Raw genomic sequence first — 26320 nt, 5'->3', positions numbered from 1 at the left:
GTGATGAGGTGGGTGCCACCAGGAAGACGGGACTTTGCTCTGTTTTTCCTTTCCACCAGACACCAGTGCAACCGTCAGTAATGGACTAGATGAGGGTGAAAAAAGCAACCAAAACCCTGCCTCCATCTAGCAAAGGTGGAACACATTCTATGTTTACACGATGGCTACATGCAATCACATTCCATATGGAAAACAAGGGTTGAGAGCCAATGTAACATGAAGCTACAAGTGGGCTTCTCGTTGCTCTCCACCCTCCTCCAGCTCCCCAAACACTCCCAAAATCTGCTGTGGAGGATTAAGAGACCTTCTGGATAAATTTTTGGAGGCACACAGAGAAGGAGGCAGGACAGGGAAGAAGAGAGACTGGAAGTTCCATTGCCTGAGCCGATTGCCATTCAACAAGTGTATGGGCATCACTGGAAGTCACCCAAGACGCAGAGCTTAGGAGCAAGCTCATGTAGTGCCTATGACCAAGAGTGTGTGTCATCAACTTTGGCTGGCATGTCAGCTGCACACACTGATGAGAAGGACCTTGCTGCTTTGGTAGCTTCTTGACTTGTCTACTGTAATGTGTACATCGTGGGTTTGCACTCAAAGACAACTCAGAGCATTCCGTTAATGTAGAATAAATTAGTCTGATGGTTGTCTAGTGAGGCACTCACGAGTTCCAGTCGCTTCCACTTAAATGGCATGGGTCTTGGATATACCCATGTGGACCTGTCAGAGAACTAAGGTTTATTGAGGAGGCCTGATTATGGGGTCCCACCACAGGGCAGAACAATATTTTCACTCACTGGTAATCAGCCACTATTCCCTTGGAGGGAAATACAGAAATTGTTATTGTTTTACTGTTGTATAGTTTTACTTGATTTCACTGGTTTAAACTTTTACTTGATGCTGCCTTCAGGAGTGTAAAGTTGAAAATCAACCATTATATTGAAGTAATTAATTGTTTGATTTAAAAAGTTTGACTTTCTATGTTAACAACCTAAGGGAAATTTGTGAAAAAAGATACTGTTGTTATATATATATTAATCTACATTGTGCAACTGATTGACTGAGCTGATGTTGAGGTACAGCATGTTCTGGGGCTCAGAGAACTAAATACTTTGCAGTCTAGCTTAAAATGCAGAAAGGAAAGCTGTCAGACTAGCTGAAATTAAACTTCACAAAGGGAAAGGTGAATACTGAAGCCAGATTGCAAGAATGAAACCATGGGCAATTGGGCTGAAGGAAGGGTATTGAGAAAGAGAAATCTAAAAGGAAGGTGAGAAAAATGCTTGAGAAAGGCACATTTGTGTTGGAAAACTGACACAAAACTGAGTTACTCAGATGGTGAGCTCTGAAGAAACATTAAGGTCATAAGGGAATATATGGTACATAAAGTAAGGGAGCTACAGAAGGACTAAGGATGATGCACAAGAGATGCAATGGCTAAGTTTAGTATCTAGACCCCGGGAAGAATTCTGCCTATTGTGCCTGCAGCATTTTGAGCTGACAGGGGAACCATGCCCACAAAGCAGCACAACACCCTATACATTTGAACCAAATAGCCAAGCCTATAGCTATAGAGCTGGTCTCTGATATTTCTATCATCTTGTCTCCCAAAACAAACATCCAATACTGCACTAGTACATGGATAATTTAAATAGCTATTATTTTCCATGTGTTTCCTGAAGAGTTCACACAGCTTCCTGTACTTTCACTAGAAGAGTGGTGGGGAAAAGGCATAGTTTTTGAAATGCAGCTAAATATATCAGACCTGTGCCCTTCATGCAGTTAGTAAACCTGCAATAAGAACAGCAGTTCAATAATGAAACTTACCTTGCTGTCAGCGCTGATGAGGAGTGGTTGCACTTTAATGCCCTCATTGACCACTGAAACAGTGGCACTGGTGTTGATAGGAGCTGCATCGTTGGGGGATGTGGAGATTATGGCATAGGCCACACCTGTGGTGCTCAGGGGCGCTGACACAGTTGTTGTAGACTCAGTGACACTTTGTGACTGGCTGTTGGGTGTCTGTACATGGCTAACAGTATTATTGGCAGTGGGAAGGGCGGGTGTGGGGTTTTTGATGCTGACTACAGTTGCCTTTTGGAACGCAGAAGGTTGTTTGGAAGGTTGGTCTCTGCATGGAGATATAGGGAGGCTGTCTGGAATCAGGGTCTTTGGCCTAACCTGCAGGGAAGAAAAGACAATGTTCAATTCAGTTTTAAAAGAATAGGGAAGAAAACCCTAAGAGATAGTGCAGGTGATCTGGGCCCATGGCAGTGGTTGTGGTTGTTTTTAATATTAAAGCAGCAGCAGCAGCAGCAGCAGCAGCACAGAGTTACTACTTTGATTCAGGAAGTGAAATTGGGGAGGAGTGCTCAATCCCTTTCAACCGTGCTTTTTTCCTACAAATAGTTTCCGGGCCCAATTAAAAGCGCTGGTTTTGACCGATAAAATCTTAAACGGCTCAAGACTGCAAAATCTCAAGGACTGCCTTTCCCCATGGCCCCTGCAATCGTCATCTGAGGCCCTTCTTCACGTACCTCCTCTGTAAGAGGTCCAGAGTGTGGCAACACGAGAGCGGACCTTTTCTGCATTGGCACCCTGCTTGTGGGACTCTCTTCCCAGGGAGGCCCACCTGGTGCCTGCATTACATAGCTTTAGGTGCCAGATGAAAATATTGTTTTATTAGCCAAAGGCCTGGGAGAAGAGCAATCTATGCCTTTAAACCTATGTTTGCTTTTGCTATTATAGTGTGTATTTTTGTGTTTTTATATTGTAAATTGCCCTGTGATCTTCGGATGAAGGGCAATATAGAAATTTTAATAATAATAAGTCAACCACCCACCTAGGCACTGCTATTCTTGACCACAGCGATCTTACTAAAGCTAAGTAAGACAGGGAACTCTGTGTCACATTCAGTTTGGTTTTTAGAGATTATGGTTCAGGCAGTATCCTCTCCAATCGCACACGGGCACAGCAATCCAAACTATGGGACAAATTATTCTGGCATAATCTACCCCTGTCCCAAGTTCCGTTCAGAAGCAGGGGTACTGCTGGCTGAGCCCCCAAATCTGGTAGAGGGAAAATAGTTTAAAATAGTTTGACTTACAGCACCCTTTCTGCCAGTGCAATTTCTGCTGTGTTCACTGGTCATATGATTAAGCTGAAGAGAGTTTAGAATAGGGGTAAGTCTCCTCCTGCCCTTTCCCACCCCCTCCACTATACTGTCCATGACTTACCCCAGCCTTGGCTGAGCGGGATGAGCTCCTGCTGAGCTGGGATGGAGGACATATGCCAGTGTATCTCTGGCTGAGCCGGGATGAGTGACTTCAGCTGGCGTGGCCCTGGCTGACCCCATGCTCAGCCAGAAATACACCTATTCCAAACTCTGCTCATCCCATCAGATCTTGAGTTTCTATTGCTCCTGAAAGCACCAATTCTGCTCCTGCCTTGACCTACAAGCAATCTGAATGTTCCTCACTGTGGGGAAGAGGAGAGTTTCCTTGCCCACAGAAAACCAGCATATCTAAGAGAAGATTGCCTTTATCTCACTGATAAGTTCTGCTAATTCACTGAGATTTTTCCACCTGGGGAAGCATCCAGACATTGTCTCCCATTCCTGCCACTTAAAAGTTATATGGTCTAGGAATGAATTTAAAACTTGATCTTCACGAATGTACAAATCAGCTGCAGGATTTCTCCCACCCGTTAAGCCATAAGTCTCAAGCCTTGAAGGATACTAAGCAAAGATCTTTCCTTTGTGTATGTTGTGAGTTTATGACAAAAAGCAGATTGCTTTGGTTTGAAGTGCAGTAAATTTCACTTTTTATTTGTTGCAAGTTACAAGCCACTTCTGAGACCGCTGGAGTTAGGAGTCTTTAATGCAAGATGGCTTTCCAGAAACGGGGGACTTTGCCAAAATTTGAGAATGTGCCAAGAAGTAGCAGCAGCAGCAGCAGCAGCAGCCTGCATTCTACAAATGAGACATTAAAATGAAGGTCTCCAAGGACAGCATTCTGATGATATGATACCTTCTACTGGTGTAATTAATGCCATCCTGTCAACATGGCTCTAAATTAACAATGTGTTAAGCATCGCCTCAAGATTAAGCATAAATAATTTAATGTGTTACATAGTTAGCTCAACTTCTATTCCTGCCATTCCAGCTGCCATATTGCACTTGTCAGTTCTTGCACTCCCATTCTTTGGGAATAAAGCTCTCAGCCCTGTCATTTCCCAATAATCTGGTATTGAAAACAGCTGTCCGTGTCATTACCCCAAAGGCTTTGAATTTCAGCAAGCAAAGGCAGCTTTCAACTGCTGAAGCTTGAAGAAAATAAGCAAAAGATGATGTTCCAGGCCACCATGCATCTGGAGGGCCATTTTGCAGTGGCCTAACACTACAGCAGGTAGGTGATTCCAGTAACCCATCGCCCAAAAACGGCTTTGGCATGGTAAAAATAAAAAGATGGTGGCATCCACAGGCTGTCACTCTTTATTAATTTTGTGTTATCCTTACCACCAAACTTCTTGCCACAGTTTTTCCTATTTTATCTCCCACTATGTCCGTGCTCTCAACTTTGTCTCATACAGTTCTACTGTTCAAAGGCACCGGACAGCTCCTCTCTTAAATGACTTTTCTTATTTTCTCCTGTTGCCCATTTAATAAATAAGACTCCCTCCTCAAACCTCTACACCTTTCTGCTCTTCCTTCGCTTGACTGTCTTCCCTACTGCCAACATGTAGATTCCAAGATCCCTGGAGATAAGAGCTTGTCTTTTTTTGCTTGTGAAACTCTATTAAAGAAGCACTATATAAATAATAAAAATCAATGGCAAAAAATCTTGGCTGAGTGTAGAGCAAAGGCAGAGTTCAGTTTATATGTGACATATCAGGAATGTGCCAAACAATCAAATCCTGCCCTCATAGTCAGCATGGAAGCCTTAACCTTTGACTTCCTTGCCTCGGTGCATTATAGTATGAATTTAAAATTCCATTAGAGATAATAGAACAATTAATTCTGCATTAAGCTGCATTTATAGCAAAGCACTGTGAGCGTTGCAATTAGGTTTGACTTAAAGTTACTTTTGTTGTAGCCTGTTTTAATGCACAGCATTTCACCATGTGCCACTGTATACTAAATGTACATAGCATGCTTTCATACCAGTGTTAAACAATGCCAAATTAAGTGTTCTTATTCAAAATGAAGGATTAAGCTAAGGGAACACTGGGTCTTTTCTGCCCCCTTGTGATAACTCAGCAGAATTACGTAGCCCTCACAGGCTTCTGCCCTAACCTAATATCAAACTAACTTAATGTGGAAGTTAATTCATTTTTACAAATAAAAAATAATACTGCCTTTCTAACTGTGCCCAATGCACAAGTTAAAGAAACAATTAAACAGTTGCCTACAGGCCACAAGAAATGAACCTCTGACAGAACATAGAACAAGAAACCATTATCCCACACACTGCTTTAATCTCCACATTCTCCAGCAAAACATTAAGCATTAAAACAGACAATTAAAGGATTAGAGTTTTTTATTTTTAAAAAAATACAGAAAAAATGCTAAGCAGTATATACTGCAAAAATGTGCTAGATGATGATAAAATACAAAGTACAGGTTAAGTACATAGCACCAACCATTACCATTCCTGGAAGAAATTATTTGCTACGATTAGGAGGTCAGACAAATATTTCTTACACACCAAGAGAGCTTGGTGCTACAGCAACAGGCACAAGTCCCAAACACTTTGATAACAGAAAGTTGGCAATCCAACAAAATTTTATTCCTAGATAAAATTGTGTTATATGGTATCCTCTTATATTATTAATTACTTCTTACTAACATCAACTTTCAGGCTGAGTTTAGATGTGATGCCAAATCACAGATGGGAATTAAATGAAGAGCCCTTGGGTTTGCACACTGATTCTCTCCTAACATCTAATTTCACTGCAAAATTAGAATCCTTCTTCCTTCCTATTGGAACAGGCCCCATAGGTAAAACAAATTACCATATATACTCGAGTATAAGCAGACCTTTTCAGCACATTTTTATGCTGAAAAGGCCCCCCTTGGCTTATACTCGAGTGAGGCGGGTGGCGGCGGCAGAGGGACGAGCGGCCCAAAAGCAGCCCTTTTTCGCCGCTCGTCCCTCCGCCGCCGCCCGCCTCTTGCTGCGCTGCGCCTCTCCCAACCACGGCTCCTACACCTGCTCTTGCGAGCGGCAGAGGCGGCGGCGGAGGGATGAGCACCGAGAAAGGAGCCCTTTTGGGCTGCTTGTTCTTCCTTTGTTGTTGCCACCACCACCAGGTTTGTGGTGTGGTGAACCAGCTTATACTCGAGTCAATAAGTTTTCCCAGTTTTTTTGTGCTAAAATTAGGTGCCTTGGCTTATATTCAGGTCGGCTTATACTTGAGTATATATGGTAAGTGGCACCCTATATACCCACTGGTGGAGGAAGAGGGGGTGGGGGGGAGCACCCCACCCCTGGCAGCATGATCCCAGCGGGGTTCCATCGCGGCTGCCCCCCCATGCTGGGCGCACAGCCCCCACAGTCAGTGCGCCATGCCCCCAGGACATGCCCCACGCCCCTTTGGGCAGCACGTCCCACCCCCAGGACGCGTGCCAGCCCTGTCTTCGCCCGCTCTCCGCCCCTGGTTCTGGAGCATGAAGCTCCACCACTGTATATACCCCAGGAGGGCATCATAAGGACTGGGAGAGAAGGGACAGCAATAAATAGAAATGTGTTCTTACAACTGCTGAACATAATGCAATTAGTGTGGGTTTTGCTTTTCTGGAGAAAGCAAAGTATCATTTCATTAGTATATGACAGATGTCAAACCTCTATTGAATTTATGTATATAATGATTTCAAACATAGTATGTTGTAGCTCAATTTGTTTTGATGCCTCAAAAGCTGAAAATAATCAAAATCTCAACGATATCTATATTTTGATGCCCAGCAGGAAAGAGCATATTTGAAGCAGAGCTTTCCTAAACTGAGCTTTTGTTTGTTTGTTTGTTTGTTTGTTTGTTTGTTTGTTTCTATGGAGGGGCATGTCCTGTATAGCTGCAGAGAATTGGCTCAATTCACACATCACAGTAAACTACAGTTAATGGTTTTATGTGAATCTACTTATATGGGCTTCTAGCATGCAGAGGAATGAAACCATGATCCTCCACTCAGGATCCTGTCTAAACCACAGACTGTGGTTTGTTTTACTCAAACGTGAACGTACAAACTTGGGTACATACCATGATTTATTAACACTAAATCAGGCATTGTGGTTTGTTTCACCCCAGATCTATTAGGGAAGAACAAAGTGGATGAGATCCATTTATGCCTGGTAAGCCATGGTTTATCACAACATCTATTTACATTAGAATGTCTATCTTTTCAAAATCAGCCTATTATATATTCTCATGGGGGTAAGTATGTTTAATCTACACATTAGAGCAAAACATCACACCTACAGAACATGGTGAGAACCAAAAAGCCAGGTAACATCAATATCAGTGTCATCCACTGTCCTCAAAGATATAAAAGCTTTTCTAAAGAGGTTGATTTTTACCAATTACTCAAAAGACTCCAAAGAAATGCCCATGTGAAATTTTCTAAGCAAGGCAACTCATAGGAAGGGAACTACAACTGAAATAGTCCGGCTTTTTATAACCACTGATGCAGATGTCTCAGATTGCTACAAAGGGTCCAGACCTAAGTCTTGAATACAAGCGCAAAACTTCTAACTGAATGTTAAAAGAATGTACCTCTTGTATGACTTGTTATGACTGGAATCTAATTAGCCACAATATTTTCCCTTGACATCTTATGAAAAGGAATTGCTCGTTATCATACAAACAGGCTCTACGACCCAAAACTAATTGTTAGAGAAGATCTTACAGCCTCCTCTAAAGACTGAACCTTCATTGCAACCCACATTTCCTTCTGACAATCCTTGCCATTGCTAACTAAGGGGCTATTAGGGAGCTGATCCTATGCCGAACCTTCAATGTATTGGCACAAGTTGCTACAAAAGTGGCCACGGTTTTAAGAGTGGCAGTGGAACTATAAATGCAGAAGTGGCTAGCTAGTAGAATACAGTGGTACCTCGGGTTAAGTACTTAATTCGTTCCGGAGGTCTGTTCTTAACCTGAAACTGTTCTTAACCTGAAGCACCACTTTAGCTAATGGGGCTTCCTGCTGCTGTTGCACCGCCGCCGCATGATTTCTATTCTCATCCTGAAGCAAAGTTCTTAACCCGAGGTAATATTTCTGGGTTAGCAGAGACTGTAACCTGAAGCGTATGTAACCTGAAGCGTATGTAACCCGAGGTACCACTGTACTAGTAAAACTCCACCAAAGGTATTTTCAGAACCAACTGATTCTTCTTCTTTTAAATTCTTGAGATTCTAAATTTTGTAGCTTTAACTTATGTTTTAAATTTCTGCAATATTTTATTAAAGTGAGCTGCTCATAGACCTGCATGATGAAATGTTGGATGTGAGTTTATAAACAAACAAAAAAACATAGCAGTTAAGGGATTACCGTATTTTTCGCCCTATAAGACGCACTTTTTCCCCTCCAAAAATGAAGGGGAAATGTGTGTGCGTCCTATGGGGCGAATGCAGGCTTTCCCTGAAGCCTGGAGAGCGAGGGGTGTCGGTGCGCACCGACCCCTCTCGCTCTCCAGGCTTCAGGAAGCTATCCACTAGCTGTGGGAGACCCAGCTCTCCCAAGGCTAGCGGAGACCTTGCTGGCACCTAGAAGCTTGGGGTGCGCTGAGCTCAGCACGCCCCAAGCTTTGGGATTAGCGCAGCGCTCCGCTAGCCGTGGGAGAGCTGCGTGGCTCTCCCAGGGCTAGCGGAGACCTTGCCAGCACCCAGAAGCTTGGGGCGTGCTGAGCTCCGCGCGCCCCAAGCTTTGGGATTAGCGCAGCGCTCCGCTAGCCTTGGGACAGCCGCGCGGCTCTCCCACGGCTAGCGGAGACCTTGCCGGCACCCAGAAGCTTGGGGCGCGCTGAGCTCCGCACGCCCCAAGCTTCGGGCTTAGCGCAGCGCACCTGGGGGGGGGACAGCAAGCTCCGGGGACAGCTGGGAGGCGCAGCGTGTCCTCCCTCTGTCCCCGGACCTGATCTGCAGGCGGGCGGCGGGGAGAAGAGCGCTTCTCCCCGCTGCCGGCCCCACAAGCGCCTGGGGGGGAAATAATTTTTTTCCTCTTTATTTCCCCCCCAAAAAACCTGGTGCGTCCTATGGGCCGGTGCGTCCTATGGGGCGAAAAATACGGTAATATTTGGGTTTACTTATAAAGCCAGTCACCCTCTTGCAGGTCACAACTCACAGGTTGAGAAACGATGCTCTTAAAGCCTGCCATGCGCTGATCATCACTCAACCACTTACCACCATATTTGAAATTGTGGGGAGCCTATGCTGACAGTTGTGAGCTACATTCCTGCCATACATGGAGAGATGCATCCAAACTTCCCCTGCAGCCCAGAATGAGGCAGAGGCCCTAAGCAGGACATTGCTTGGCCGTGAATCCTCATGACTTTGCATAGGGCAAACTGCATCGTTTTCAGGTAAGCGTGGCAAAGGGGTCTGAAAATCCTCCTGGGGTAGGCTCCCTACCTCCCAAAAGGAACTGCCATTGAACCTGCATGCTTCAGGATGAGGCCTCATGAAACACTTCAGGCTTTCCTCCCCTCTTTGTTGTCTTGTCTGACTATCCCTCACTGCTGAGAAATGAGCCCAGGAGATGTGAGGAGGTCAGAAAAAGAAGCACCCAAAACCCAGATGGCTGCTGCCTCTGCAGCGATAGGTAAAGGCCCCTGACCATTCGGTCCAGTCGTGGCCGACTCTGGGGTTGGGGCGCTCATCTCGCTTTACTGGCCAAGGGAGCCGGCGTACAGCTTCCGGGTCATGTGGCCAGCATGACTAAGCCACTTCTGGCGAAACCAGAGCAGTGCATGGAAACGCCGTTTACCTTCCTGCCGGACCAGTTTCTATTTATCTACTTGTACTTTGACATGCATTCAAACTGCTAGGTTGGCAGAAGCAGGGACTGAGCAACGGGAACTCACCCCGTCGCGGGGATTCGAACCGCTGACCTTCTGATCGGCAAGTCCTAGGCTCTGTGGTTTAACCCACAGTGCCACCTACGTCCCATCTGCAGCAATACAGATCATTAAAAGCACATAGTGTTTCTCCAGTGGTCACAGGCGTTACTGAAAAGGTGGATGCAGTGGTCACACAACCATACTACAGAGAACATGCAAAGGTAAGGCCATTTCTATTAACTAGTAAGTGAACTGCTGCTTAAGTGATGGCTTTCCAGTCAGGAAGGCCTGACCATTCTCATCTCTACAACCGCCAGAGATTTAGGAAAATGAAGTGATTTACCAAAAGACCTACAATGGACAAATGCAGCCGGCAAGTGGCCTGGACTCAGGCCTCTCAGATACTTGACAATCACACCAAGCAATTTTTCTTCAGGGGTACATGCACACTTAAATCCAGCCCTCTCCAGAATGACAGATGAATATTATTAGCATTGGCTCATTTCTGGAGAGATCTGAAAGGAAGCAGTATTTCTTTTTAGTATTCCAAAATTTGGGAACTTGGTTTATTAGAAAAGTTGAACAACCAGTTACATATTTCCAAGGGACCATGTAAAAGATTGGCAGAGGTTTGGATTGATTTTATGACATACATCGATAAGGAAGAACAGCCTGCCACCCCCCTCTGCTTATCAATGATATTCTTCTTTAAGATTCACCCCACCCATGGCACAAATGGGATTTATTTCATTCTGTGTTTAAAAACGTACTCAGTCTTGTATTTTTGTTGTGCTAGCCTGTTGTGTACATTTGTTGTTGTTGATGATGATGATGTTAGCCCCCGTTTGCTTTCAGTCACATTTCTTGCTTTAATACACACACACAGAAATACTATTTGTGATTATGCACATGCAGGATTGGCTAGGACTATTTGTGTTTGCATCTTGCTTCCTTGGGTGTATGGCTGCCCGGACGATTAAGTGGGTTGACTTGCTGGTACCTAAACAAATTATTTACTCTCTGAATATCAGAACACACAGCCCATTAATAAAAGCACACAATTCACAAAAACAGTATTTTTACCTGAGGTAGCACTGCTGGTCTTTGTCCTGCCAACCTCTGCAAGGAGCTCACCTGAGGAACTGTAATCGGCACAGCTGCAATGGTTCCCAAAGCCTGCCAGAAGAAATGAATTTTCAGGATTTGAAATGGTCCAAAGAGAGTTGTCATGCACGCCTGTTTTCGCCTCACTGCAGCTTTGGGCCAGCTACCGCTGCTCAGGGTCTAGCCTACTTCATAGGGTTGTTGGGAAGATAAAAGGAATATTTATTTATTTTATTATATTGCACCCTTATCATCAAGTGCTCCCAGGGAAGGTCACAACAATAAAAATACAGTGGTACCTCAGGTTAAGAACTTAATTCGTTCTGGAAGTCCATTCTTAACCTGAAACTGTTCTTAACCTGAAGCACCACTTTGGCTAATGGGGCCTCCCACTGCCGTACACCATAAAGTCAACAGAAACCTTTGGTGCTCTCTGTGACACTATGGCTCAGTGCATTTGGCTGTTAATCAGAAGATGGCTGGTTCGAGTCACCCAAGGATGTCTGTGGGCAGGATCTCTGCATTGCGGGGGTTGGACTATATGACCCTTGGGGTCCCTTGCAACTCTACAATTCTCTGATTCTAAAACCAGCATGGCGGTGTTAAGTTCTCTCGCTCTGTTCTTTCCTAAGACAAACCAGGTGGCTAACAGGTGGCTTCTTTAAATCATCCTCCATTTCCAAAGGCCCGGAGGAAGATGTCATTTTTTATCTGGCACTGAAAACTACGGTAATTAAAGTTGGTGCCAGTCAGGGGCGTAGATCCTCCACAGCTGGAGTGCCGTCACTGAGAAGGCTCTATCCAAAGCCCCAGCTCCACAGGCTTCACTTGGTGATGTAATGACAAAAAAAGAATAAACCCCCTGCCTGCCACCATAGGTTTCCTAGAAGAAGGGCTGATTCAGATTAGACAAATGAAAGACAAACTTTATGGTTTTCTGAACTGCATATGTTTTAAAAGATTCCTTCAGATAGAGACTGTAGTTTAAAAACACGAATACTACTTCCATTGGAATGCTGCATTTTGAATTCTTAACCTTTTTTTTGTCCGCCTCACACAGTATAAATTTTTGTGTATCATTTTCACATAGGAAAATATGTGTACTGCACACATAAGAACAACATCACATAAGTCTGTTTCACTGTAGGAGAAAATGCTGATTTTTTGTGGGTGTCTGTGGTATTCTAATACAGTGGTAACTCGGATTAAGAACAGTCCAGTATAAGAACAATTTCATTTACAAACTCTGCAAAACCGGAAATAGTCTCTTGGTTTGAGAACTTTACCTCGGTCTAAGAACAGAATCCAAATGGTGGAAGGGCGCTGGCGGCAGGAAGCCTCATTAGGGAAAGTGCGCCTTGGTTTAAAAACGGTTTTGGTTTAAGAATGGACTTCCAGAACTGATTAAGTTTGTAAACCGAGGTACCACTGTACAACATAACAGACTTGTGTTAATTCACCTGATGCAATGGCACAGAACACAAAAGTGATATCCACATAAAAAATATTTTGTGTGCTGCAACCCTAAGAGATGCATACCACCTTTCCTTGTTTCACATCTGATCAGAATAAATTACCAGTATTTAATAGTTTTAATAAAAAGCAGAAAACGCATCAAATCTCCTCTTTCTATTCTTCAGTTGCCTCCTTTCCCAAATACCATGTTGCATTTATCTGGCACAACTCATAACTCTAGAAACTGTTCGATCATGAGTTGCATCCATGGGTTAGCTCTATAAAACAGAAAAAGCTTTGCTTGTTTGTTAAACACACACACAGAGGCCAAAAATAATAAAAAAGGGGAGCTGAAAGGGATAGGAACAGCCAGACAGCTTCATTGTACTGCCAAGTTCATTTCTCTTAGTATCTGTGGACTAGGAGTGCTGGCTGTGTTTTCCAATGAAGCTATCATTAGTCCTGTCACCTACGCTTTCAGAAAACATTGTCGATTTATTTCCCTGAAGAAGTTCAGAGTACTGTAGCCGCCTCTCAGGAGAATGAAAACAAATTATGGTATTCTTCAGTTATGAAATTTTTAGTACCGAACGATACATGCTTAATGTTTATCAGCCTCTTAATATTAAAGCTTGATGGTTTAAATTTTTCAAAGGCAATGCAAGCCCACGTTGAAACAATGAAATGCTGCAAAAGTGGAAATCCCACATTCTCTTTATTTTTAATGTTATCTTCACACCTTGATAGAAGAGTGGCGCTCTGAAGCCCTCTCTAGTTTAATCTCCACTGAGGTAAGTTTGGGAAAAGGTAGACAGTGATGCAGATAGTATCATGGGGTGTGTGGGCCCCATTTAGAACTGGACTGGACTCAGGGCCTTGATCCAATCCTAAGAGTATTTTGAGTTGAGAACCAATGAAACCTGGTACATGGGATACCCAACACAGCACCATGTTCAGACTCGCCCCTGATAAAAACAATGTAAACACAGAGGGGTTAGAACAATACCTTGAAGTAGGTAACAAAACCTGACAGAAGACAATGGTATTTGCTGGTTGTTGTTGGTTTTTTAAAAAAATCTATGAAGTGGACTTGGTGTTCTTCCCACAAGGGAGATTTCCATAAAAAGGATCCACTACCCCCAAAGCTAGTCTTACTTCAGAGGCCCATTTACAGATCTTAACTCAGGGAGGGGTGAGACTTAAGTGTAAAGGAGGCATTTCCTAAGGTATTGCCAAGGTTGTCTAGGGTTTATTTTTTGGGTTTAACCCCATATTTTAAATGTTTTACGGAACCCAACTGATACCTAGCAGAGCTCTAATATCGGTGTGATGTTCCTTAAGTTTAGTACCAGAGAAAAGCTGTGCTGCTGCTTTCTGGGCCAACTAGATTTAGTTTGTGTGCTGGGATTTAGTTTTTTCATATTTCGTTCAAAATAATTCATTTGTCAGCATTCTGGCAGCACTAAATAAATTATTTACATGAAGAACAGGGAGTGCAGATACAGTTAGTCTTCCATAAGAATTTCAAAGCAGTTTTTGCTGCAACATGTTAGCTTAACTCACTTTATTTTATTGAGGAAACAAAAGTCCTCAATACATAGGGTCAAAGGAAAAAGAGGAGAGACAAAAGGGCCAGAACTCTGAATTAATGCACTCCCACATTGCATTGAAGTTGCCCAAAATGCAACACTAAAAAACTAAAATTATGGGATAAGATGCCACCATTTTTATACTGCAGCACTCTGAAAATATACACTGAAGCTGCATGCCGAAATTTGAAATATAATCTTTTTTCAATCCCACTCCCTCAAAGGATAAGGAAGAGATTATATTCAGGAAAACCATTACAAAGTCATAAGACCCAGTTGGCTCTTCACACCAACTCCTGCAGGGTCCTTTTTTGAGTGGTGTCACCTGGAAATGTGGACTTAATTATACCCTATCTCTAGAGACAGGAAAACAGCATCATTTTTGCTGGTAGAACAGCAAACGCAACAAACCCTTTTCTGTGTGCAGTGCTAACCATGACTGCACAGTCCAAATCACCTTTATTTCTTTTTTGTACCACTATGGTTGATCTCCCCACCCCAGGCATAATAAGTTCTATAGTCCTACATTTGTCCATAACAGACACAACAGATTGATAATACTTTGAAGGGGCAGAGAAGCAGCAAAAAATCAGCATGAAGGGAGAACCATCTGGGGTGAGAGAAGGTGAGCACCCAGCATTTGTGCGCGTCTCTTTTTGAGTAGGTGTGACTGAACCCCTCCAGTCCCCCTCCTTTACTTGTTTAGTATTTAAACAATTTGTACCCCACCCTTCCATAAGCAATGTCCAAGACAGCTAACACATTTAAAACCAATAGTACCTCAATAAAACTATTAATAGCAAAGAACAGAGAGAGCTGGGCAGAGAACTCCAATAACATCATGAAAGAAGCAAATCAAACACACCAATAACACTGAACATTACCTACACAGTACCTTGCACACTAAATATATCAGAAAGATCAAGCAACTAACTTCTTATCAACCAAATGCCTTTTCCGGAGTGGAACCATCAGAAGGTGAGACCTCAGTCCCAGCCAGCATGGCCAATGGTCAGGAATGACGGGAGCTGGCACCCCATGCACTATTCCTGCACTAACATATCCATACCTCCATCAATCTACACCCACACACTTTCATCCACACATACAAGCATACTCTCAACCATCACTGGTCCCAAGAATTCCTGGGATGCATATAGAAAAAAGCTACACAGCACCATCATGGCAGCCTAACACGGTGAGCCTGCACCATCATCTAAAAAGTCTGAGCCTCCAGCCTCAATCTGGTGTCAGATCCTCTTCTTCGGGATGCTCTACAGAGTGCCCTTGCTCAGACTGGATCTCAGGCTACTCTTAGATGCAGTCCTGCTGACCCCTTTCCACGGACATCATTGCCCAAGGTATCTGGTGTCTGGAACACAACACCTACACAGGCATTCTTAAGCTCAGAGAGCATTTGGCAATATCTGAATGCAATCAAACAGAACGTCAAGTCATGTCCCATCCCCAGAAGGGAGTGGAGAGTGTTATCACCACCTGGCAACCTTAATGTAGGCACTTCCCTCATGTCAGTCACATCAACTGCGGCTTTTTTGTCATTCCTTGCTGCCATTCCACCTCTGTTTTACGTTTCTGAAAATAGGCATATTTTTCCTCTCCTCTACATTTGTCAAAGGGAGCAAACTTGTGCACATTCTTATGAACCTTTAATTAACAAGCTGAAAAGACATTTTTCTGGCAACGCCTGACCTTTAAGCACTTTGTATGAATTTATTGATACCAGCAGAAACAATAATTTAAAAGGTTATTTTATGAGTGCAGAATAGTTTATAGCAGCACTTTCGTCAAGATAAATGAGTTTCTTATTACTACATTTACGGCACTAAGCATTTTAATAAAAAAGGACTATAAAAATCAAAAGATAACTTCAAATCTCTTCTCTATCTGCAGCCTACATGCAGTCAATACTGACCCCTTGAAGTGTCTACATTGCCGTGCACTTTAAAGATAGAAGGGGGAATGGGAGTGGAGGGCAGGAGGACACTGTCAAAATAATCCCAAGCAGAAACTGTTTGGAAACTGCAGATGTCAAAACTGAGAAACTATAAAAAAGGAGCATATATAAAATATTTCCCCCATACATATTTTAATACATTGGTTTTAAGAAGTAATTAAGATTTTTCAAAACATAAATATATCTAGGCTGAAACTAACAGCTTGGAGCCTTGCCTAAATATGTTATTTTTAAAAAAACCTGCATTACACCTTTAGACCTCTGCTAACCACAATCTTGTGCCAGCAGCATGATTTCCTTCCCCTCCTCCTGTTGTTGCCATTATATTTTTCATATATTTATTTATACCTCAACTTTTTCCCTAACAGGAACTTGAGGCAGCTTCCAGATAAAAATAAAGGGGAAATGATAATTTAAAAACAATTAAACGCCAAGATAATTAAAACTATCTATCTATAAAATATGTTAAAACCATACAATTACAACAAGCACCAGCCCTTTCATTAAGAGGAGTCGATTCCCAAAAGCCTGTTGGAATAAGAAAATCTTCACCTGCCGGAAGAAAGACCACAGGAAGGGAGTTCCAAATATGTCTGGGAGCAGCCAAAAGGGCCTCCCCTGAAGATCTCAAAACCTGGGCAGGTACACATGAGGGAATATGGTCTTTCAGATAGCGTGGACCTAGGCTGTGTGGTGCTTTGTAAGTCATAACCAGCACTTTGAATTGTGCCTGGAAACTGCCTGGTAGTCAGTGGAGCTCTTCTGGCAAGGGAGTCAAAATATATGCCCTGTAACCAGCCCTGGTCAGCAGTCTGACTGTAGCTCTTTGAGCCTGTTGAAGTTTCTGGGAGCCCAACGTAGAGTGCATTACAGTAATCCAAACGGGATGTAACTAGAGAGCTTGTGGAAGGCTCTCCCCAGGGAGGCCCGCCGGGTGCCTTCGTTTGCACTAGGCAAAAACATTCCCCCAGGCCTTGGGCTAATTCAACAATCAACTTGTTGAGTTTAGGATTGAACTTGTTGAGGGCTTTTGGGGATTTTACCCCAGGAAATCATTTACATGAAGAACAGGGCCAGCAGCCATGTCCAAAGTCTGTTTCGGGGGCCTAATCCGGCCCACCGGTTGGTTTAACCCAGCCCCTGTGGCAGTTTATTTCCTGGAGTAAAATCCAAAAAAACCCTCAACAAGTTCAATTCTAAAAAAAGCTCAAGAACTTTGGGGTAAAATCCTAAGAAAAGGTTAACAACTTTGGTTGGCCCTCATGGCCCCTCACTTCATCAAATCTGGCCCTCTTTGAAAAAAGTTTGGACACCACTGATCTAAGGCCATTTTAACTAAGGTGGGGGCGGTATTGTTTTTGTTTGTTACTATTTTGTTTGTTACTGTATTTTTATGTTTTTATATTGTAAACTGCACTGGGATCCTTAGATGAAGGGTGGGATAGACATTAAACAAACAAACAAAGGTGTGTTTCACTGTGCCCAAATCAGACATCTCAAGGCTAGCACCCTAGCCTTGCCTGGGCAAATGCACCCCTGGCTCCGGCAGAGAGCTCAGCATCCATGCTCAGGGTTCAGGAGCAAGCCCATGGGAGTCAGTCTTCAGCCTGTGAGTCAGTTCCCCCATCCAGCACAGGCTGAATCCCCATTCCCTGTTCTGCCTTCCAAGTGACCAAGAGCACCTTTGCCTTGTCTGAAGTTTCAATTGGTTCCCCTTCATCCGCTCCATTACTGATGGCAGACACAGGTTCAGAACAGAGTCCTTGAATTTAGGTGGAAAGGAGAAATGGAGCTGGGTGTCATCAGCGTACTGGAATTGGAAGGAAGGGACTTTGGTGCTATAGACAGCACCAGCTCCTTCAAGTAAGTGCAAATACCTCAAAGAACAAGAAAGGGGAAAGAAGCAAACGCTTCACAAATGTCAGAGTGCTACTCTAGGTTAATTTGTTTTTTATCTGTTTATTACATTTACACAACACAAGTTCAGCTCCTAGGGCAGCTAACAAAACATAAAAGCACGAAAATCAAAGTGTGATCCAAAACATGTCTTCTTAGAAGCAAGTTCCAGTGAGTTCAGTGTAGCTGATTCAACATCAGTATTACAGCCATAGTTGATAAAAACACTAAAATGACAGCAACTACAGGTTTAAAAAATTCAAAATATCTGAATATACGGAATATAAAGGAAATGTTTTATATTGTGTAACAAAGCGAAAGTAAACTAAAACTCATTTGATTCTATGATTCTTTCCAACAGCATGCTTACTTGTTCATAGACATTAAAAAATTGAGCACCTGAATACTGCCCAGTTCAACAAGTTTTTTAAATTATGAATGTTCCTATAATTTAAGCAAATACAAAAATGTACCCAGACATATAAAAAAAGACAGATATCAGAATACAATGGAAAAAATCCCTCCTCATCCTAAAATTTCCAGTTACTTCAAGAATAAACTTAGTATCAGGTGCAAAAAAAGCAATAACTTAGTACTGATTATGTATTCTCTACAGTTACAAGATGGACATTCAAATCATGGCTGAAGGCAACAGTAGATAAATTTTAGTGTGCCTCTTTTGCTTAAACCTAATCCATTTCAAGGAAAAAGCCGTGTGCTCCTCAAACTGCACCAAATAATAATCAGCAATGGTGTAAGAAAACAGTTCCCTGCCAAACGGTTAAGGGGCTGTTAGTACCCAAACTTTTTCATTATCAGCCCGCTACTGAAAATATATACCGGTATATGAATCTGCTTTCTCTGAGGGTGTTTCCCCACAGTAAAAATAAAATGAGGTTGTTAAAATTACCTTTCATGAATAACTGTAGTAAAAATCTGATGTTGTGACCGCTAATCATTTTCTCAAAGTATGTATACATTTCTACAAGCAAACACTGCTTCCTGCTGCAAAGACACCTAAAGCTATTTTAAAGATGTTTTTGTCTGCTACATGTTCAATATTGGAAACAGAATGGATTGTAATGTGGTAGTGACAGGGGAACAGATTACTATGGCAACAGCAAAGATGAAAATTCTTAACCTGAATGGATATTCACTGAAGTAATTGCAGGGTGTTTGGTTTTGTTGTGGGGGTTTTTTTATTAAAAAAAACTCATTCTACATTCATTTTACAACGAACACAGAATTCAACCTTGAACTTGATTTATATAAATGCCAAGTGCTAAATGCAACCTTTAAATGTAAGCTGACTTTTAAAAACTTGAGGAACTGAACTCAGTGATCACCCTTTGTTTTGAAAGCTTTATTTTCCACAAACCTTGCAACTATTTTTATTCACAGAAGAAAAACACAGCTTTTCATGTGGAAAGCCACATTTCCCTCCTCTTTATCACAAATGTGAATATGATTTTCAAGTTTTAACTAACATATTGATGTCTCTTAAAAGAAATCACCAGTTCAGGCCCCAATTCTGAAAAGAATTTAACCCAGGCGTTTTCAAAGATTTAAAATAAATCTGCTACATACTACAGCAATCTGCATCAGACAGAAAACTTTTTAGTGTGTTGATTTTCAATTTATATTACTTATATTATAACTTGTACAGGGGTTTAAATAAAAAGCAAACTATGCATTTTCACAGGACATAAAGTTAAATATTATCATGGAAATTTTCATTTCCAAAGTTTACAAAGGAACATGTTTCTGTAAGTTTTCTTTTCTTGGCAAGGTTTGATTTGGTGGTGATAGTTCCCAACTCCCCTATGTACTCCTTACATAGGAGTAAGGTTGATCCACCCATGGAGACTTATGGAATCTGATTAAGCAAAATTCAAACTGATAAATTTATAGAAACACGATTATTTGCTAATTTTTGGATTGAAAGTTTCCATGTTACTATTCAATCTTATGTATATAGTCATACCTCAGGTTAAAGTAGCTACAGGTTAAATCTTTTCAGGTTGTGTCCCGCAGCGACCCGGAAGTAATGGAACGGGTTCCTTCCAGGTTTCGCTGCTCGCGCAGACGCTCAAAATGACATCATGTGCATGCGCGGCAAATTGTGACCCGCACACGCGTGGGTTGCGTTCTGCTCAGGATGCAAACGGATCCCGTTCGCATCCAGAGGTACCACTGTAGTTTGCTTTCTACTTAAATACTTTTGATATGTTAAGATTTATGTTGTTCCAATACTAATTTGGAGTCTATTGAGGGTTGAAATTCTTTACAGCAGTGGTTCTCAAAACGTGTGGAAAGAAGATTCAAGGGCAATCAAAGAAACATTCAAACATTTCAGTGTAGTGTAGTATAATATCCACGCCTCTCTTCAGGAGCATTAGCTGATTATATCACAAATTCCATCACAGCTAGCTATTCTTTTACAGTTCCCCGTGGCTTATTGTTGGGAATGGGGATTTTCAACTCTGACAAATATGAAAGATCAGAAAAGAGAAAGTGTTGAAGAGATGAGACCTCGTTTGTTTCAAATTAGATCTATATAAATAAGATGACCTGGCCAAAGCAAGCTTGCTTCTCTCATTGAGTTTGCGTACATATGTAAGAGGCTCGTTTATACAGTCATACCTTGGTTGTTGAATGGAATCCATTCCAGAAGTTTGCTCAACTTCCGAAAACATTCAGCAACCAAGGCGCGGCTTCCGATTGGCTGTAGGCATTTCCTGCAGCCAATCGGAAGCTGCGTCCGACATTTGGTTTCCAAAGAACGTTCGCAAACCAGAACACTTACTTTTGGGTTTGGGAGCATTTGGGAGCCAAAATGTTCGGGTTGCAAGGCGTCAGGGATCCAAGTTACAACCGTTATTACATTTTGGGAATGATTCATGCTCATATGTAGCTCCATTGTTTCATAATTTCTCTGTGTCCTGTGATGATATGATAAAATAGTTGTGCGCTATCAAGCTCTGCTAGGAGTGGTTTCCTCTTCTTTCAAAATTCAGTGTGGCATAAGCAATTTTTTCTTCTGAAAATGTGGCCCAGAGTAAAAAGTTTGAGGACCACTGCTTTATAGTATAGTATAGTACACTTTATAGTATAGTACACTGTTTCAGGTCCTCCTTCCCTCAGGAGCTCTGCTCTCATCTCAAGGCTTTGTGTATTCCAGTGGGACAGCAGCACACAACCGAGTGGGGCTGTGGTGGCCCCTACAGCTTCTGCGACCGCCATTACTGTCTCTGGGATTGGGCTGGAACCCCAGGAGCTTTTGAGTAGCGTTCCCAATATCCGAGAACATGGGCAGGAAACCCCTTTGGGAGCCGAGGATGGAAATATTATGATCAACCTGTCAAGATGCTTCCATGATGTTTTTGCAGATATGAAGCTGGAAAATGTCAAAGGCAACTCTCTGCATGGCTTGTGTGACTCAAAGCATGAGTAGGAGTTGCTCCCTTGTACACAATGGTATCTCAGTAACTTCAATAGATCGGTTGATTCTGATCATATGTGCTTCCTTGCTAAAAGTGACACTAGCTACTTCATCACCAAAAGTGGAGAGCACCCTAAGAAAAGGTCAGTTCCCATATTTAAAGAATTGCTTAGTTAATAGCCACAGTCATGATTCACCATAAGCCTTGAAAACAGTTGAACATTTTTCTTCAGGTACTTTAAGTTAGCATTTTTATCACTACCATTCTTGGCATACAGAAGAGATGCAATTTTCCCTGTGGTTCAAATGAGGTACAGTTCTCCTCAACAAAGGAATTGTACAGAACTTTACACTTCCATTCTTTGTCTGCAAAGATGCTGCTGTCAATAACCATACAATCTAAATCGGTTTCCATGAAAGAATTGCCAAACTCTCAACAAACACCCTGGGATCTCTCTCTTTTACTGGTTTAATGCCTCTACCAAGCCTCAATTAGGCAATGTATCTCTGAACAACTATCACCCAGCATCTCAGCACAGTGGTACCTTGGTTTAAGAACAGCTTAGTTTATGAACAACTTGGATTAAGAATGCAAACCTGGAAGTAGGTGTTTTGGTTTGTGAAATTTGCCTTGGAAGTAGAACATGCTGAGTGTGTTCCATTTGTAAATTGAGTCCCCCGCTGCTATGGGAAAGCACGCTTCGGTTTAAGAACGCTTTGGTTTAAGAACACTTTGGTTTAAGAACGGACTTCCAGAATGGAATAATTTCGTAAACCAAGGTACCACTGTACTGCATTTTGTCTGCCCCATCGTACTTGCCTATGTAGTGAACAGGTGGTTTGTTCTGTGACATAAATTGTACAAGGCAACTCCCAGACTGAAGCTTTTCCATGTCCATCCTCCTCCTGCTCAGTTTCATAGTCTGATGAGGCTGCTTTTGATTTATAATGGACACTACTACAGGTGCCACATAATACCGGTTCCACATTTCTAAGGACTTGATCATTTAGTATGTCAGCACACACTATTGAGCCCTACCTATTGAGATCAAGCAGTAATGTGCTCTTTTTGGTGCCTGCTAAAACATTCTTCTTTAGACAAGCCTACCCAGATGCTTAGAAAGCTGAGGTAATTTTAACCTGTTTTAGTATTTTAACTTTTGTATGTTTAAAAGCAGGTTGTGGTTTTCTCTCTCGAAGTTATTGTTTTTATCCTTTTGTAAACTGCATTGAGGTTTTTCTTAACAATCAAGAGGGGTATAAATTTAAGAAAATAAATAAGTAAAATTTAAAAGCACAGAGTATTGTAAAACATGGAGGATTATAACATGCACTATGTAGCTTGTATGTAGCTTATCGGCTAGTAATGTGTTAAAATGAAATTTAAACAGAAGATTGTAATTCAATTTATTTATAAAATAATTTAGATACTGCCTTTTGGCTCTCAAGTACCCCAAAGTCTGTTTTCCACTACAATTGTCCAGTTAACTTAAATATGTTTTTCAACACCATTGTAGAGCTTCAGAACCAAAGCCATTTAACACACTACTGCTGAATCAGGATTGGTGTTTCTTCCACCATGCCTCTATTTTCAAAAGAAATCTTAGAAAAGAAAGTTAGTAGAAATGTCTGCAATTCCCCCAAAATGCACCCAGGGTTCATCATTCCAGTTATGAATCATTCAAATGCCTTACAACATCTCCAGCAGGTATATGGCCTCTACTGGATAAGGGGAGGGGGATCATTGATTTGTTTTTTTCCTTTTTCCACGAGATCTACAGATGAAGGGCAGTATTCTTCTTCTTCTTCTTCTTCTTCTTCTTCTTCTTCTTCTTCTTCTTCTTCTTCAATAAAATTAAGGCAACCAGGGAAATTCCAAATTTCATTTCTGAAAATTGTGTATTCTTCTGGAGTGACTCTCCCTACTTAGATGGTTGTTCCCAGAGGGTGTTACTTGGGGAATGCTTTTCAGCACTGTGGAACCTTCAATTTGGGGTTCCGCAGGCCTCAATCCTATCCCCCCACATTGTTTAACATCTACATGAAACTGCTGGGTGGGGTTATCCGGAGGTTTGGAGTACGTTGTCAGCAGTATGCTGATGACAGTCAGCTCTATTTCTCCTTTGCATCTGCAGGTGAGGCAGTGGAAGTGCTGGACCAGTGTCTTGCCTCGGTAATGGACTGGATGAGAGCCAACAGACTGAAGCTCAATCCAGATAAGACGGAGGCACTGTTCCCTAGACCAGATGGGTGGGAGGTTGCCTGCTCTTGATGGGGTTACACTTCTCATGAAGGAGCAGGTTTGTAGCTTGGGGGTACTCCTGGATCCTCTGCTGTCACTCAAGGCTCAGGTGGCCTCAGTGGCCCGGAGTGCCTTCCATCGGCTTCACTGGTGGCCCAGCTACGCCCCTATCTGGACAGGGATAGCCTAACTACTGTTGTCTATGCTCTGATAACCTCAAGGTTAGATTACTGCAATGTGTTATACGTAGGGCTGCTTCTGAAGACAGTTTGGAAACTTCAGCTGGTGCAGAATTCAGTGGCCAGGTTGCTCACCGGAGCAAGACAGTCTTGAGCATATTACACCGATCCTGGTTTGACTGCACTGGGCCCAATTCAAAGTGCTGGTTTTGACCTATAAAGCCTTAAATGGCTCAGGACCGCAATACCTCAAGGACCGCCTCTTCCCATATGAACCTACCTGGACCCTGAGATCATCTTCTGAAGCCCTCCTACATGTGTCTCCTCCTCGAGAGGTCGGAGGGTGGCAACACGAGAACGGGGCCTTCTCTGCAGTGGCTCCCTGTCTATGGAATGCTCTCCCCAGGGAAGTTCGCCTGGCACCATCATTATACACCTTTTTAACCAGGCCTTTGGTTGACCTGATCAACATCCCTTATCCTTTTAAAATGTGGCTCTTTTGGGGGGGGGCATTATTAGGTTATTGCTTTTATATGCTGTGATATTTTTATGTGAACTGCCCTGAGACCTCTGGGTATAGGTCAGTATATAAATTCAAATAAGAATAATAAGGATAAGAATATCTCATTCTCTGTTGCTCTTAATAAGAGGTGGGGGAGGGTTCATCTAACAAGTTATTTTCAGTGGGAAAGATTTAAATGTGATCAATAAACTTATCCAAATCAATCGGCTGAAATGCTGTACACATTCATCTGGAAGTAAGTCCCACTAAACGTACTGGAGTTAACATCTGAACAATCACGAATAGGATTGCAGCCTAAAAGTGTATGTGCATGACTGGATCATGCTCAAGAGATTCCCCACCCTGCCACAAACCAAAAGGCTGGTGCATCTTAGCATTACTAGAGATTCCAGCCATCCAGAATCAGTCTTCATATAGTTGATTTATTCCCCTTCTGTCATTGCCTCCAGAGTTGTAAACAGAGCTAACTTTTAAAAACATTGACATTTTCATGAATGCTAGCCTGGCAATTTACATGAGGCATAAAACAACCTCCAAGTACAATGAAACAGCTGCAGTGCATTACCATTTTAAAGAGGGCTCTTTTATTTTCTGGAGTGAATCAAAGCTCTCCATGGGGGTTATTTTGATTGGCACCAACACAATGAAGAGCTATTCCTAGGATTCATTTGAGCAGAAGAATCCTAACTTTCTGTTTATGGGGTTTCCTTTTAGGTATGTGTTTTGTTTTTGAGTATAAAATGCTTCATGGGGGAAAACACGCCCATTCCACCTTCACTCTTACACTTCTGTAACTGTTAATTTAAGAGCTGTGGTTTAAAACCACTGTCAGGAAAAAAAAGTACTAGATTATTTCATCATGGAAGTATTTGCAACTTCCCGACACAAATCACTGTCCTCTTGAATTAAGAAAGCCAACTGATTTTGTTCTGAACCCATGCAAATGGAACTTTAAGGGACTGCACTGAATACAGTTTTGTTTCTTTCTCTGTAAAGGTGAAGGTAAAGGACCCCATGACAGTTAAGTCCAGTGAAAATCAGCTGCGTTCATCTCGCTTTTCAGGCCAAGGGAGTCTGTCCACAGACAGCTTTCTGGGTCATGTGGCCAGCATGACTACTGGTTCACAGAAGACTGTGATGAGTGCTAGAGCACACGGAACATCATTTACCTTCCTGCCACAATGGTACCTATTTATCTGCTTGTACTGGTGTGCTTTCAAACGACCTTGACAGATTAGAGAACTGGGCCAAAACAAACAAGATGAATTTTAACAGGGAGAAATGTAAAGTATTGCACTTGGGCAAAATAAATGAGAGGCACAAATACAAGATGGGTGACACCTGGCTTGAGAGCAGTACATGTGAAAAGGATCTAGGAGTCTTGGTTGACCACAAACTTGACATGAGCCAACAGTGTGACGCGGCAGCTAAAAAAGCCAATGCAATTCTGGGCTGCATCAATAGGAGTATAGCATCTAGATCAAGGGAAGTAATAGTGCCACTGTATTCTGCTCTGGTCAGACCTCACCTGGAGTACCGTGTCCAGTTCTGGGCACCACAGTTCAAGAAGGACACTGACAAACTGGAGCGTGTCCAGAGGAGGGCAGCCAAAATGGTCAAAGGCCTGGAAACGATGCCTTATGAGGAACGGCTAAGGGAGCTGGGCATGTTTTGCCTGGAGAAGAGGAGGTTAAGGGGTGATATGATAGCCATGTTCAAATATATAAAAGGATGTCACATAGAGGAGGGAGAAAGGTTGTTTTCTGCTGCTCCAGAGAAGCGGACATGGAGCAATGGATCCAAACTACAAGAAAGAAGATTCCACCTAAACATTAAGAAGAACTTCCTGACAGTAAGAGCTGTTCA

The 26320-nt window shown here is 42.4% G+C and overlaps 1 protein-coding gene across 11 annotated transcripts in view; it reads right to left on the bottom strand.

Annotated features, from left to right (window-relative positions):
- PHF21B (PHD finger protein 21B) overlaps nucleotides 1-26320 on the bottom strand; it is a 188700-nt gene that overhangs the window by 26849 nt on the left and 135531 nt on the right. For all 11 annotated transcript variants that reach the window (XR_014564192.1, XR_014564193.1, XR_014564194.1 and 8 more), the window contains 2 exons: nucleotides 11133-11225; nucleotides 1825-2178 (listed from right to left, as the gene is read on the bottom strand). Coding sequence is in view for 7 of the 11 variants with exons in the window: in XM_083738787.1 (XP_083594913.1) it covers nucleotides 1825-2178; nucleotides 11133-11225 (447 nt within the window). In the remaining 4 variants the exon portion in view is untranslated. The remainder of the gene's footprint in view (nucleotides 1-1824; nucleotides 2179-11132; nucleotides 11226-26320) is intronic.

This window comes from Podarcis gaigeae (assembly GCF_964106915.1).
Source record: "Podarcis gaigeae genome assembly, chromosome: 5".
Classification (NCBI taxonomy): Eukaryota; Metazoa; Chordata; class Lepidosauria; order Squamata; family Lacertidae; genus Podarcis; species Podarcis gaigeae.
The sequence above is the reverse complement of the archived record's forward strand: the minus strand, read 5'-3'. Positions and strand labels throughout refer to the sequence as shown.